The sequence below is a fragment of the Phaethon aethereus genome (genome assembly GCF_964289735.1).
Source record: "Phaethon aethereus genome assembly, chromosome: 19".
Lineage (NCBI taxonomy): Eukaryota > Metazoa > Chordata > Aves > Phaethontiformes > Phaethontidae > Phaethon > Phaethon aethereus.
Genome location: NC_138595.1, coordinates 5,366,654 through 5,380,907, shown reverse-complemented (window position 1 = coordinate 5,380,907; position 14,254 = coordinate 5,366,654). Strand labels below are relative to the sequence as shown.

At 45.3% G+C, this 14,254-nt stretch overlaps 1 protein-coding gene across 3 annotated transcripts in view; it reads left to right on the top strand.

The window, feature by feature from the left end:
* Positions 1 to 12,990, top strand: part of TAOK1 (TAO kinase 1) — a gene marked incomplete at its 5' end in the record, with an annotated part of 34,899 nt that extends 21,909 nt beyond the window's left edge. For 2 of the 3 annotated variants that reach the window (XM_082008468.1, XM_082008467.1), the window contains 6 exons: positions 210 to 338; positions 1,950 to 2,153; positions 2,669 to 2,908; positions 6,599 to 6,811; positions 7,901 to 8,083; positions 11,857 to 12,990. In XM_082008468.1, the coding sequence (XP_081864594.1) occupies positions 210 to 338; positions 1,950 to 2,153; positions 2,669 to 2,908; positions 6,599 to 6,811; positions 7,901 to 8,083; positions 11,857 to 12,318 (1,431 nt within the window). In that variant the 3' untranslated portion in view covers positions 12,319 to 12,990. The remainder of the gene's footprint in view (positions 1 to 209; positions 339 to 1,949; positions 2,154 to 2,668; positions 2,909 to 6,598; positions 6,812 to 7,900; positions 8,084 to 11,856) is intronic. The other variant, XM_082008469.1, reaches the window with a different exon arrangement.
* Positions 12,991 to 14,254: the final 1,264 nt, after the last annotated feature.

Sequence of the window (14,254 nt, the reverse complement as noted above, 5' to 3'; positions counted from 1 at the left end):
CTGAAAAAGGACTCCTGCTGGGTGCGTTGATGGGGGGGTGGGATGAGAAGAGAGTGAGGGTAAGCTGAGACTCGCACTTATTCACAGTCATGGTGAGTATCGTGATGACTGGTATTATGGTACCATGAGTTCCGGGTCGTGGGGCTGAAATGGAACTTGAGCTATAATCCATCGGGACTCAAACTGATTTGCTGCTGGATTTGCTGTAGGCTAAAGTGATGGCCAATGAAGAAAAGAAGTTTCAACAGCATATTCAGGCCCAACAGAAAAAAGAATTGAACAGTTTCCTGGAGTCCCAGAAGAGAGAATATAAACTCCGTAAAGAGCAGCTGAAAGAGGTAACTCATCTATAATGAGAAAGGTGAATATAGTACAGTGTACGATACAGTGCAAGAGTGGTGAACATTCAGAAATCAAAGTGCCACTATGCGCAAGAGATCTTTTGCTGGATTGCAGCATGTTCTGCATTTCATGAGCAGAGTCCCGTACATACTGTATCTGTTTCATATCTTCGACCTCAGAGTAAGAGGGTTTATTTCTATATTGGCACCTATAGGTTTATCTTGTGAAAGTACAGAATTCTCCATTGTGTAATACCACTTTTGAACGAGAAACATGCAAATTTGGCAATCCTAAGGAATGAAAAAAGGTAGTTTAGGAAAGGTCATGAGCATTTTTCTCATACCTTGTTGCGGCAGATACTGACCATTGCACTACAGCAGTTGGTGAATTTTCTTATCACTTAAATCATATTTCTGTAGCATCAGCAAGAAAACAGAGCAGTAAAGATGACCTGTGGATTTTTTTTAAAGGAAAATATCTGTAAAACACTATTTAATTTTAATGGAGAATGTAATAGTTTAATAATCGCTGTATTGTAGGGAAAATCATGACCTTTGTGAAATGCAGAGAAACTGTAGAATCAAACTTCCTTATTCTTTGTGTGGAGTGACTGAAACCATAAGCACTATAAATAGTTTTTTTGAAAGAACCATTTAGTGCTCAACCATCAACTTGTGTGACGCAACTTTGGAACTTGCTCCAAAGGGGAATATTCCCAAACATAGACATTTCCCAGGAGAAAAAAAGGCTAAAGAAAGCAGCAGAGCCAAGAAAAATCTTAACAAAAACTATAGTAGCGTGGGCTCTTTATAATAACATAGAATCTTTTTCTAGGTGGGCAGTAGATCACAGAGCACCAATAAACACTGATGAAATACAGAGGAGTTCTGTCTCATTCTTAAGTTGAAATGTATCACGACAAGTCTAGTTACTGTATGCGCATCTCTGGTATGCAACTCAAGCAAGCAGAGTCTTTTGCCAAAGATGCTTGAAGCTACGTATTGAATTTAATACAGATGTGGAAACTGTGGCCTTACGTTTCACCCGTGAGCTTCTTTATATCGTTTTTGTAAGTTATGGCATCTCAGTGAATGGCTTTGCTTTGATCTGTACTTACAAAATGTGTATGTGTTCTGATCAGGCAAGACACAAAGATTTTCTGATGTGCTTCATGTGGCTGGAGTTTTATTTGAACAACAAGATGACGCTTTCCTTCTCCTCTCAATCCTTTGGGAGCCTGTAAGAATGTTTGTCAGGCAGCATGGCAGGACCTCCAAGTGTCTTTGTTTTCAGTGGCAAACCATCGTTTTTACATCTTAAGCTAATATATACGTCTGGAAACTGTGGACATGAACCAGCATTTTGGCCAGTTAAAATGGTCAATGCCAAAAGAAGTTGCAGTTAAATTTGCTCCACTGTGAATTGTCTCCTGATGTTCCCTTAGATATGTGATAGGATGCATATTACAGAGGCTGGGATGGTAGCAGCCATGAGAAGACAAGATGGAACGGCCTTGAAACATAGTTTATTAGGCAGGTCCATCCAGTTGTTCAGGGCCAAGGAGCTTAATGTGACTATTCCACAATTAATTACCTTGCTGTTACCAGGAGCTGAATGAAAACCAGAGCACTCCAAAGAAGGAGAAGCAGGAGTGGCTCTCCAAGCAGAAGGAGAACATCCAGCATTTCCAGGCAGAGGAAGAAGCCAACTTACTGAGGCGTCAGAGGCAGTACTTGGAGCTGGAGTGTCGCCGCTTTAAGAGACGGATGCTCCTTGGCCGCCATAACCTGGAGCAGGACCTGGTTCGGGAGGTAGGAGAATAGGCAGAAATGAGACCTGGAGCCACCTGTGTGAAACGTATCTCACAGGAGCACCTGCAGTCCAACTCCGATCTCACTGAAGTGTTAATTACCACATCTAAAGTTTTTGGTAAAATAACGGTTTGATATGTTTTGTAACGCCATTTGGTGGTTCCTGTGGCGCTTAGGGGATCATGTGGAATCAAATGTTCAGATTGGTGTCCTATTGTGGGAGAATTGTTAGATCCAAAAAGTCGAGAGACACAACAGTTACAGTCCTTTCCAGAAAATGCTTACTGTGAATCCTGTTGAGCACCTAGAGCAGGAAGAAGAAAAGTGAAATGAGGAAGGAAAAATTACCAATGGCAGCGCTGTTTGCTTCTGATAAGATGTAGAAACTCTGTGCTCTGTCCTAAAATGCCTTGGAAGGAGAGAAATGCCCTTGTGAACAAAGTGAAATGTCACATTGTGAACAGAAATCGAAGTTAGTACAAAGAATCTAATAATTCCCTCTGTCCTCCTGTTAGGAGTTAAACAAAAGGCAGACGCAGAAGGACCTGGAGCACGCCATGCTGCTGCGTCAGCACGAGTCCATGCAGGAGCTGGAGTTCCGCCATCTCAGTACCATCCAGAAGATGCGCTGTGAGCTGATCCGACTCCAGCACCAGACCGAGCTCACCAACCAGCTGGAATACAACAAGCGCCGGGAGCGGGAGCTGAGGCGTAAGCACGTCATGGAGGTCCGGCAGCAGCCCAAGAGCCTGAAGGTACTAAGTGATGTAGGAGCTCTGGGCGCGAGCTGCTGCTGGTGGTGCAAAAGTGGTACATTGCAGCTCAGTTCTCATTTGCAGTGTATGCAGGTCCAAGGTATTTTGAAGCTCGTTAATTTGAAGAGGTGTCTTATTCTATAATGAATACCTTTCTTAAAAAGTGTCGTATTTGTCAAGTTGCGTAACTGCCAGGGTGCAACTGCAGCCCTACAACCTACGTATGAACCATAGCAATGGTGATCAGGGTTGCAGTTTATTGTAGGCAGGCCATAGCAGCACTGTTCCCTCATTTTATTTTAAAAGCTATTGTTCTCAGCAATGTGCCTTCCTTTTTGTGGTAGTTTAAAATGCGTTTAATCTTTGCAGTGCCCTTTTTCCCCCCCTCTTCCTCCTACACTGTTTTCTGATCCTCTTCTCCCCTGATATACAAGAATAGATATTATTCTTCTGTAATGAAGCAATGTCATTTAAAAGCAAAGCAACAACAACAAAAAAACCTTTGTGTTCCTGTGTGCATCAAAATGAACTGCACTATCAGTCTCTGCTAGCTCACCTTGTTACTGTTTTTGTATTAAGGCTGGTATGCTAGCAAGTGTGGGGGGAAGAGGGATACCAGCCAACTGCAGTGTCCTCAGGAAGCTCCAAGCCCTGGCCTTTGCTGTGTTGTGCTCTCATGGGTTTCTCATGCTACCATTGTAACTGTGGTGGCTGACCAGAACTGTGGGGCCTCTGTAATTGAGGCTCTTAGTGTTTTCATTGTAAGCCTTCACTTCATCCAAAGTCCAGTGGTTTATTCTGAAGTGTCTGAGAAGGGAGTATAAGGCCTTTCACAAAGCTGCCTGGTACATTTCCTTTGAGGAGGCAGAATTCTTCTTTCCACGCAGTGTTCAGCTGTGCCAGTAACAAAATGAGTGTATAGCATACTGAGCATGGGGTTTCTTTGTTGTTCTAGGTCTTTCCTCTTCGTGATATTTCCCATCTGACTTAGTTTTCACCACCTGCAAGTTACCTTCTTACAGCGAAAATAACCAACTTGAATATAGAACTTCAGGAAAAAAAAATAAATACCTGATTTGTCAATATTACAATAATATTAAATTGTGAAAACCTAGCTTGTGAGAACAAGGGACCATCTGATCGCTGTTGAGAATCTCCAAGGATATAGTGTATAAATAGCTGATGACTTCACAGGGAAGCTGCGCTGCACTCTGAGCTGAATAAAACTGAAGCAGCTGTATTAGGTTGATCCTTCTGAGATTAGCATGAATGAGTTCCTCCTCCCCAAGGTGATGCGGTGCAAACACGAGTGGGCAGCATGTCCGTTCTTGTTCCCTGACCGGCAGGCGGGACAGCAGGATCGGCAGTCTGGGCTGCAGAGACTTGGCTGCCCTCTCACCTCTGCAGACTCTTCAGCCCCTTCCCTTTTCCAGTGAGGACAGGGCTGGAGCGTTGCAGGGAGCATGGAAAGCTTGCGTTGTGCTTTGCGTGGCTGTTCTAAGATTAGTGAAGGATTTCAGGCTTGAGCTGTCAATCCAGCACCTTTGTGTACACACAGTGCTCATAATGCAGCCTGCTGGACAACTGTTCAGTTTGTAGTACAATCCCCTATTTATTGAGGCTGTTCCCTAGTATTAGCTCCTTCTCTTGCTTCTGACTAATACAGGCAAGTATTCTTAATGGAATAGATAATTTGACTATTTGTTCAGTTTCTCTCTCCAGGAATGTTTTCCCTCAAGGGCACATGTTTCAGGCTTTCCCTTTGTTATTTGTGAGGTCCTTTGTCCTGAAAGCAGGTTTTTAACGGTCAGTGTCTGTTGCTGCTATTACAGCACCAGAAGGACCGATAACTAGAATTCACCCTTCAGTGAAAACTGCTGTGTTATTATTTTGAGTGTGTTAATTGTGATGCAAATACCCGCTTGCTGGTATTTCACAATACTAGGTCAAAATGATCTTGTCAGAAGTCTGACTGGAAATCTTACCCCTCCCTTCTGTTTCCTGTTGTTAAAGCTTTTGGATTGGAAGCCTGTAAACAGAGTCTGGTGTCCAAGCGAGACTTCACAGAAAGTGAGGATAAAATAGATTGCTAGTGTTCTACTGTGACCAGGTCCCTGATGGGAATGTGTAACCTGCTGACACTTCCCTTAAGGGCAGGGAGAAACAGCCTTAAAGGTTTCGTGGAGGGAAATAACTTCCTGTGAATTTAGAAAGGGTAAAAGTGATGTATTCCTCTCTGCATTACATGTTTTGGTTTGAATGAAACCTGTCTTTGGCCTGTTTTCTGCATCAGGTTAGCAAAGGGGAATTGTTGGTTTATGCAGTAAAGCATGGTGATGTCTAAATTGGGCTGGATATATTGTTTGATCCTACTGCATCTTTCTAGACAGCTACAAGTGCTGTGCTTATCCCCTGCCCTGCTGAGCCTTGAGCTAGTGCCAGGAGCAGGCAGTGGAGGAGCTGACGAGAGACGTGCACATATATCTGCCTTGCTGATTCAGATCCCAGAGCTCTTTCAACTTACTCAAGGGACAGGAATCTGATCCCATGCTCCATTCCTGCCCCCGGTGCTTCAGGATTTGACCATGGTGGTTGACAGTGGGGATGGCCCAGGGTGTATACTGGCTGCCCTGATGTGGGGGTTTGGTTGGGGGGATTGTTTGTTTGTTTTTGCTTACCATGGTGAACTTGACCGTCAGTTAACCACCATCGCTCATCACTTCTGGGTTTTGCTTAGAGGTATTCCTGCCAGCACTCCTATTGAAAGATACAGGGAACTCCAGAACACCCTCCTTTTCAGGGCCTTAAAACACTTAGTAGATGTTAACCCTCACAAGCTGTTCTGGAGGCAGATAAGGCACGTGGAAGAAGAAAATAATTAATTTCCTCAAGGTCATACAGCAAAATCAGATCCAGATGCTCTTTCCAGGATTGATGTCGCCCAGCCCTGTATGCAGTCACAAAGTTGATGCCTCTAAACAATACAGAGATGCTAGCAAGTGCAAAGGGAAAACTCAACCTCCAGTAAGCCTCCACTGGGACTGGGCAATTGTTTTGTTTGCTAGACTAGCACAATACTAATGTTGCTTGTGGTGTACATTTTCAAGTGTCTAATCTTTCCCAGCTATTTTTGAGTATCTGTATGAAAGCCAGGCTCTTAATATCAACAGTTAGAATACATCTTCTCTTTATCAAGCCCTCGATGCAAAAAGTGTTGCTCTTTTTCCCTGTCCCTTCTCATGCACCAGATCTGCTTCTTTTCATAACATTAAGTGATGTTCATATATATGTGCCATACAAGCGCAGTCATGTGCAAGTATGGCTTTTGGTGTTAATAAATATTAGTCCTGTCCCTCAAGAACTTTTCTTGAAAAGCATCACCCAGGACTGGATCCAGTCCAGTGACAAATGTGAGGCTCTTTGTGCAGACACAGCTGTATTTAGGCTGGAGCTTTGTTATAAAAGTGTCTGTATTGTAATTGTTTTGCACAGTAGCAGTGTCAAAGCAGCTGCAGCAATAGTCATTGCCTCTTGTGTATTTTGCTTCCCTCCTTGTACTGTAGATGTTAATATACATTTGTGGATTCTTGAACTCATATCCTTAACGTAATCCTAAATATCCATTTGAATGGATATTTCTCTCATTTGAAACATGCTGGTTTTTTCTTTGTGTCCCCTCCATCTTTCCAGTCAAAAGAACTACAGATAAAGAAGCAGTTTCAGGATACATGCAAGATCCAAACCAGGCAGTACAAAGCACTGAGAAACCATCTGCTGGAGACCACGCCAAAGAGTGAACATAAAGCTGTCCTCAAACGGCTCAAGGAGGAGCAGACCCGGAAGCTGGCTATCCTGGCTGAGCAGTATGATCACAGCATTAATGAAATGCTCTCTACACAAGCTGTGAGTCGCCTCCGAGGGACCCAGGGTTCCTCAGCCAAATAGGGATGTTTGCATTTTAACCGATCTGTATCCTGACAGCAGTCTATCTGCTTCGTTGCTACATGCTCCATACCCAGCACAGTCATTCCTCTGTATATAAAAAGCAGCATTCAAACGCAGAGGAAAGAGATATTACCCTCTTCAGGCAGGTTGAACTTGAAGGTGCTGTTGCGGAGATGCAAAGTGATGCATCTGTGTGGCCAGAGGGCTGCTTTTGCATGAAGTTTGACAACATAAACATCCCTGTTAGAGCATCGTTAAATAATGTGCAGCTTGCCGTCTTAAGTCATTTAGATTTTTGATTTGTCAATGATACCAACCAAAGCATGTCCCACTGGTGGAAGATGCTCGTTGAGTCATGGACGAGTCCAGAGTTTTGACTGTAAATCTGAAAGAATGGTAAAAGTGTTGTGAAAGTTCTGTGATTCCTTAAGAGATTCCTTCTTTAAGGAATGACCACATAAGCAATGCTTTGAGTCTTTGCTACAACTGAATGTGCAGTTTTCTTTGCACTCTTGCATATTGCGTCCTGCTCGCATCGCTCTGTACCGATTTGACACTGTGAGGCAGGGTACCTGGCTTAATTTATGTATGGGAAGGTTAAAAGTTCAGTACCGTATTGCTTTCAGGTTTATGTCGTTTTATTCTTTTGCCTGAAGCCCTGCACTGGCAGGGATATGGACTTAAGTCTCCTGCGTACAGGTAATTGGTTAATCCAGTTGAACAGAGCAAGAGATCTTCCCTTTGCCTCTAGCAAAAGGAGAGCTGTGGATGTTAGCACCTCCAGCACTCTGGTCTCTGCAGTATGGATCTTGGTTCCTGAGGCGCCACTGCTCAGCAGCATCACTTGCATCAGCGCTGTGGGCTCACTGTCACCAGCCTTTGTCACTATAGGTCCTCTGTTCAGTGAAACGAAGTACAATAGAGACCAATTGTATTGCTAAGAAAACAAAGTCCCATCCCATTCTCTCCCCTTCCCCGCAGCCCTCCCCCGGAGTGTCATGAGTGGTTACCCCATAGTGAAACGTCTCTATTGTCTGTCTTTCCCAGCTGCGTTTGGATGAAGCACAGGAAGCAGAGTGCCAGGTTTTGAAGATGCAGCTGCAGCAAGAATTGGAGCTGCTGAATGCATATCAGAGTAAAATCAAGATGCAGGCAGAAGCCCAGCATGATCGGGAGCTGCGTGATCTTGAACAGAGGGTATCCCTCCGTCGGGCCCTCCTTGAGCAGAAGGTAAAATGAGCATGCAAGCATCATTAGCACGCTCCCTGTTTCAGATCTTAAATTGCACTGTACTTACCAATAGAAAGAGAAATTGCTTTTACCTTGCTGTATATAGTAACACAGATCTTTTGGCTATTTGCCTCTGTGTGATGATAGCTCAGTGGCACAAGGCTAAACTTTCTGCCAGCTCATCCATCCTATGTGAGCAGCTTCTGGCTGGGATAGAGCTGCTTGAAGTGTGCCAGAGGGAGTCATGCCTCTCTGGGCAGAAGGGAAAGTGTACTATTCTTTCTGTCTCTGAGCTGCAGATAGCTTCCCCAGATTGTTAGAGGACAGATAATAACAACCTAAAGCTGGGGTGGGGGCTTTTGGAATTTGCATAGTATCAGTAGTAGGTATCTTGGGGGGGAGAAGAGGGGGGAGGGAAGGTCAAATGTATTTGTGTTTTCTGGTAATACTATTTTGCTGCAGATCTGCTGCATTTGTCAGTCTGTGGAGACCAGGTTGCAGTTTCCCTATGAAAAATTATGCTTGTTATATGGAAATGCTGCTGTCTGCAGCATTTCCCTAAGCCAGCTGAAGTAGCCAGACCCACAGGCACTGGGTGACCTGCTGCTCCCGAGATTTCAGCTTGTAATTGGCTGTGTGTATTAAGGTGCTCCTTGTTGAAGCGTGCTTTTCCATACAGTGCCAGACATGAGGTGTGTATAGAAATGTGAGTGGCCTACACAAACCAGGGGAAGGGTAACACACAGTCAGCCTTCCTCCTGCAAATTTTTTCCGCTTTGATTTGCCCTGTGGGTGCCAGCCATCACCATTCACGCAACAGTTCCCAACTTTGCTGATCGGCGATTATTGAATTAGGGCAATTACTCTGTGGCCTCGAGGTTCTTTGCACTTAACTTCTCCCTGAGGCTAACCGATGGATGCTGGGGATGATAGAGGGCCCTTGTTGGAATAAAACTGCTCCATCTCACGGTCAGCCGAGGGGGCATCTCTGAGAAGACAGTACAGTCTTTGGTCTCCTGCAAGCAGACATGAATCTCTAGAAGTAACTGAATTCGTGAAAACAGAATTCCCGTGTGGCGCTCACATGTGTAACAGCTGTCTTTAGACCCCATCGCTAGTTATTTTACTCCTGTCCAGAAGAGGACAACTCCCGTCGCAGCCTGGCATTTGAGTGTGTATTTATGCTGGGTGTGCATTGCCCTCTGGTGGCGTGATCAGCCGAGGGCTCTGGGAAGGAGTATGCCACAGCGAGCCTGCTGCTTTTGTCTGGGGGGGCAGCATATATTGCATGGCTTGTAGTATTATCTTAAAAGTTGAAGGCCAGTGACTTAAGGAAACACACATCAACCACTAATGTTGTATACGTTTTCCATTGTGGGCCAGGATTGAAGTCTCTGCCCCTAGAAAGCCCCTGTGAAGCACTTGGCATCAGTAATGGTGATGGGAAGCTTAGCAATGCTATTTCATAGAGGGGGAAGAATGATAAAAATAAGACTTGACCTAATTTTTTGTGTGTATTTGTGTCCCTATGTTGCCTTAGAATAGCAAAAAAATGGATGGTGCTTCAACTTCCATAGGTTTATTTAGCACTACATGCAGTCCTAGCACATTGCAAGTCATGAAGTCATGGACCAGCGATGAGGCTCTGTTTCTTGGTGGGGTGACTGTAAGTCACTTAGCAGCAGCTCAAGGGAAGACATGTGGGTGCAAAGGTAGATGCATCCTTCTTTTGCAAGTGTATTTTTTGGGAGGGGAGGTGGTGTTCTGTTTTTGTAAGAATTAAGAGTTGAGAGAATTCTGGTGTGGGTCGCTCAGCAATGTCACCTGGTGTTCGCTTGCGTGTGCTAACTGAAACTGGCAGCCAGAGAAAGGGCAGGTATGTGCGCAAGATCAATGTCTGAATTTATACAGACAAATATATTCTTAGCCTGTGGCAAAGTCAGTCCCTGATGTTCAATAATAAACCAGATTCCAGAAGTTAGTGTGTGCATAGGACTCTGCTTCCTCCTCAGCACAGTACTTTTTATTTTTGACGGTGCCCATCACCATAGTAACTCACCAGAGCGTACATGTCTGACTTGGGCTAAGGAGGCAGCAGCCAACTCCATCCACGCGCAGCCTTCAGCGCCAGCGACTGAGGCGCTGAACAAGCTATACCCTGATGCTGTGTTGTTTGTGTTGCACCAGAAATGAACATGTCCCAAGGGTGTCTTTAAAAGACTTCAGATTTACTCATTTCCTCCTCACGTGCCTCAGGCACCTCATCTTCAGAGTCCTGCGTCCTGAGGTCGTTCCTAAGTGATGTCATTTTAATGCAGTGTGTTAGGCATGGCCTTTCTGTGAAGTTCAGTTGCTCTGAGTCCCATGTGTTACACTGTCACAAAGACTGAAAACTGTGAGCAGCTGGTCGTGGTGAGGACATTGAAAAAGGAGGGTTCTGCTTAGATAGCAGGATTGGAAAAAACAAGTGGAGCACTTTAAAGAGCTAATGTTAGAGAAGGCATCTTCTTCCTCTTCTGCCTTTTCCAAGCCAGCTGACCACTGCGTGGCTTTCAGTAGGAGTGAGCAAGACTGCTCTATGGAGAGAGTCAGTGTCACTCGCCTAACGCTAAGAAACAGGCAAGTGGATAAGGCAGTTTCTGAAAGCCCCAAATGGCTCAGGAGATGACTCACGCTGGAGCAGATTGTTTCCTAAATTCCAGATGAAGTCACTTTGCGTATTCCCTAACTAAGGCAAGAGAGTGCTTACAAGTACAGCGCTCTGCCCAGTACCTTCAGCACAGACCAAGATAATACTGCTTGGTTTACATTGCTGCAGACGGCAAGGGAGATGCCAGTGAGCTATGCTAAAAGTCTTGGCTGCTGCTTTTTACCCGTTTGGTCTTTTTCACTGAGGCCAAAAGTAGCTTTTTTCAGTGCTGGCAAGAAGATAATGGGGTGATTCTTTGGTTCTCCACCTCACTGCAAACATTTCAGTAAGAAAGGCTTTAATTCCTGTCTGATGGGCATCAGGAGGCCATAGCCCCATGTTTTCTCTAGAGAGCTGATCCCAGTGCCCCTACCAAAGTACCATTGGAATCCGATTTGGAACGGGATTATAGGGAAGAAATTGGAGTTGCTAGCTTACATATCATCTAGCAAACAATCTGCCATACAATTCAAACATCGTCGCTTACTGTCTTTAGCCACACACACTGGAGAAAGTGTTAGGGTAATGAAACATGAGAAACCGATTTAGGAAAGGGGTAGATGGGAGATGATAAACATGAGCTAAGAACATGGCCGGTGAACATTGGAGAGGAAAGTGAACGTGGGCTTGTACATCGAATCCTGGAGAAAATAGCAGTTGTCATCATCAGATTCAGCTACAAAGAGTGAAGGTCACATTAAGCTTGTGTTGGCAGGTATCTGACTCTATAGGCACTGTGCTTGGCTGTATCTGAAGGTTCTTTCCCAGGAGTCTGTGGACTTTGCTGCATCTTAAAAGATTAACCTATGTCAAGCTGTTAGTACCACTGCAGACTTTGGATCTGCATCCCTAAAACTTCTGTATTCACCAGGGACCAAGACCCTCCAGCTGGTATCCACCATGCTTTGGCGAGTGCGGGTCTATGGGACTTACCCTTTGCATTCAGAACAGATCGTGTGTCAGCGGACATCTGATCTAGATCTGGTCTCATGTAGCTGGCTGGTTTAAGTCCTTCAGAGACTTGAGGCCATTCCTGTAAAGGAGTCCTGCTACTACAGACTGTCTCTTCTTTTTTGCTTCCTAGATTGAGGAGGAGATGCTGGCGTTGCAGAATGAGCGTACCGAACGGATACGAAGCCTGCTGGAGCGTCAAGCTCGCGAGATCGAAGCCTTTGACTCAGAAAGCATGAGGCTAGGTTTTAGTAATATGGTTCTTTCTAATCTCTCCCCCGAGGCGTTCAGCCACAGCTACCCGGGAGCTTCTGGCTGGTCCCACAATCCTACTGGGGGTGCAGGACCTCACTGGGGTCATCCCATGGGTGGCCCACCACAAGCTTGGGGCCATCCAATGCAAGGTGGACCCCAGCCATGGGGTCACCCCTCGGGGCCCATGCAGGGGGTACCTCGAAGTAGTGCTATAGGGGTCCGCAACAGCCCCCAGGCTCTGAGGCGGACAGCTTCTGGGGGACGGACGGAACAGGGCATGAGCAGGAGCACAAGTGTTACTTCACAAATATCCAATGGTTCACACATGTCTTATACATAACTTAAACAATAACTGAGGGTGGCAATTCCACTGGAGCTGTCTGCCAACAGAAACTGCCTACAGACACCAGCCCAGCAGCCTCCTCAGTGCGGTGCTGACGTGTGGAAGCTGGGTGCACATGGAATATTGTATTCATTTTGTAAAGCATTACGTTTTGTGTTTACTAACTGGGATGTCATAGTATTTGGCTGCAGGGTTTGGGGGGGTGGTTTTTTGGTTTTTTTTTTTGTTGTTGTTGTTTTTTACTTTTTGGAGGGGTCTTGGGAGGGTGTCTGAGAGATATATGCAATTAGTCAGAAGAGTTGGCTGGTGGTCATCACACTGACAGGGCAGAAGGGCCTCAGACTGCCCTCGCTACGCCATCCGTAGGAAGTCTGAGGGAGAGTGGAGACCTCCTCCCATGTCCATAAATTTCGAACTGCCACCCTGCAAAAACCAGGCGAGCTGCCTTTAAACCAATGTCCAGGGGAGGAACAGCTGGATCTTCTGTTCCATTTTTATTTGTCATTAAATTGGATACATTTCTAGGATATTGCCTCTGCCAAGAGGCATTTTCAAAGACTTGAGAGCGAGGAAGAAGGGTGAGAAAAGAGGCCAGGAGACACCAGGGCTCAGCAGGGCCCTTCTACCCAAGTGCCCGCTCCGTGTCGTGTAAGAAGTGACGTTCTCTCCGAAGGCACTGGTCAGCTTCCTGAGATCTCTGTAGGTAAACTTGTCTGGAGGGAACAGGCTAGAAATGTTTGAAATTGTATTCCTGCTTTGGCAGTCCCTGACTGTGCTGCTGGTAGCTCAGATGAGGTTGGGCAGAGGAGAGTAACGCACTTGTACAGCTAATACTGTGACATCTCATTTTAGCTAAGCATCAGAATACTGCTTGGAGCCCAGCGTAGTCCTTTTTGCTCCATTCAGAAATGTTTAGACTTTCAGCCAATCAGTCTCAAATGCCAGAGGTATTTTGAAGGATGCCATAGTTACAAAATGCCATTGATCGGGTTTTTCATTATTACACTACATCCACCAATTTATTACCTTTTTGGCTTGTTGCAATTTCCTGTTTACATGTAGAGTGTAGCCAACTGTTTAAATGTTTAGTTGCCACAGTGTACCAGGAGGAGCTGAGCCAATGACTTTCCCAGCTGATGACTAACCCACATCACCACTGTAGATCTTGCTGCATGTGAGGCTCCTTTTTATTATTTTCATTGCTGCAATACTTCACAACTTTTACAGTCCCTTGAGATGCTGTGATATTTTGGCAGCATATCACACCATGCGAGAAGGCACTACTTCAGAGGCTCGTTGGAGCTGCTGTACTACTGAAAGGAAGCAAAGGTGGTTGTGAAACCCATACGGTGATAAAGGGGTCAGGGCGTCTCAGTCACCGAATGACTTTGCGGCATCGTGTCATCCCTCAGTGCTGGGAACTGGAGATGCCCCCATGCTCTTGTGCCAGTGCCAGGGCGGTCTGGGTCAGCCAGCGCTGGGGGGGGTAGGGGAAGAGCAGGTAGATGAAGTTTGGCTTGAGGCAAAGATTTCCGTCTTGGGGACTGACCAGCCAGGGTGCTTTGTAAATGTTTTTCCTTGCACACTAATCATCTTGAAGAAAACACTAGCTGCTAACTCTAGGATTTGCCTTTAATATGTTTATAGGGCTCAAAAGCAAGGTTTTCCGAATGTGTTTGTCCATGTGACATATTTATATAGTAAATACTCTAGTGTCTCGCTGCTGTTCAGTACTCTCAACAGGGCGACGTTCTTTTGTTAGCTAAATTAACATCCACTCCCAATCCTTAACTCTCTGCCAGTGTCCGGTGAATCTAACTGGGATTTCTAGCATCTTGACGTAGCATATCACTCTAATGGAAGATGGAAACTCTACCAAAATATGTTTGAGCAGCCCCTTAGTAAGGAGCTTTGTAGTACTAACAGTTGACAG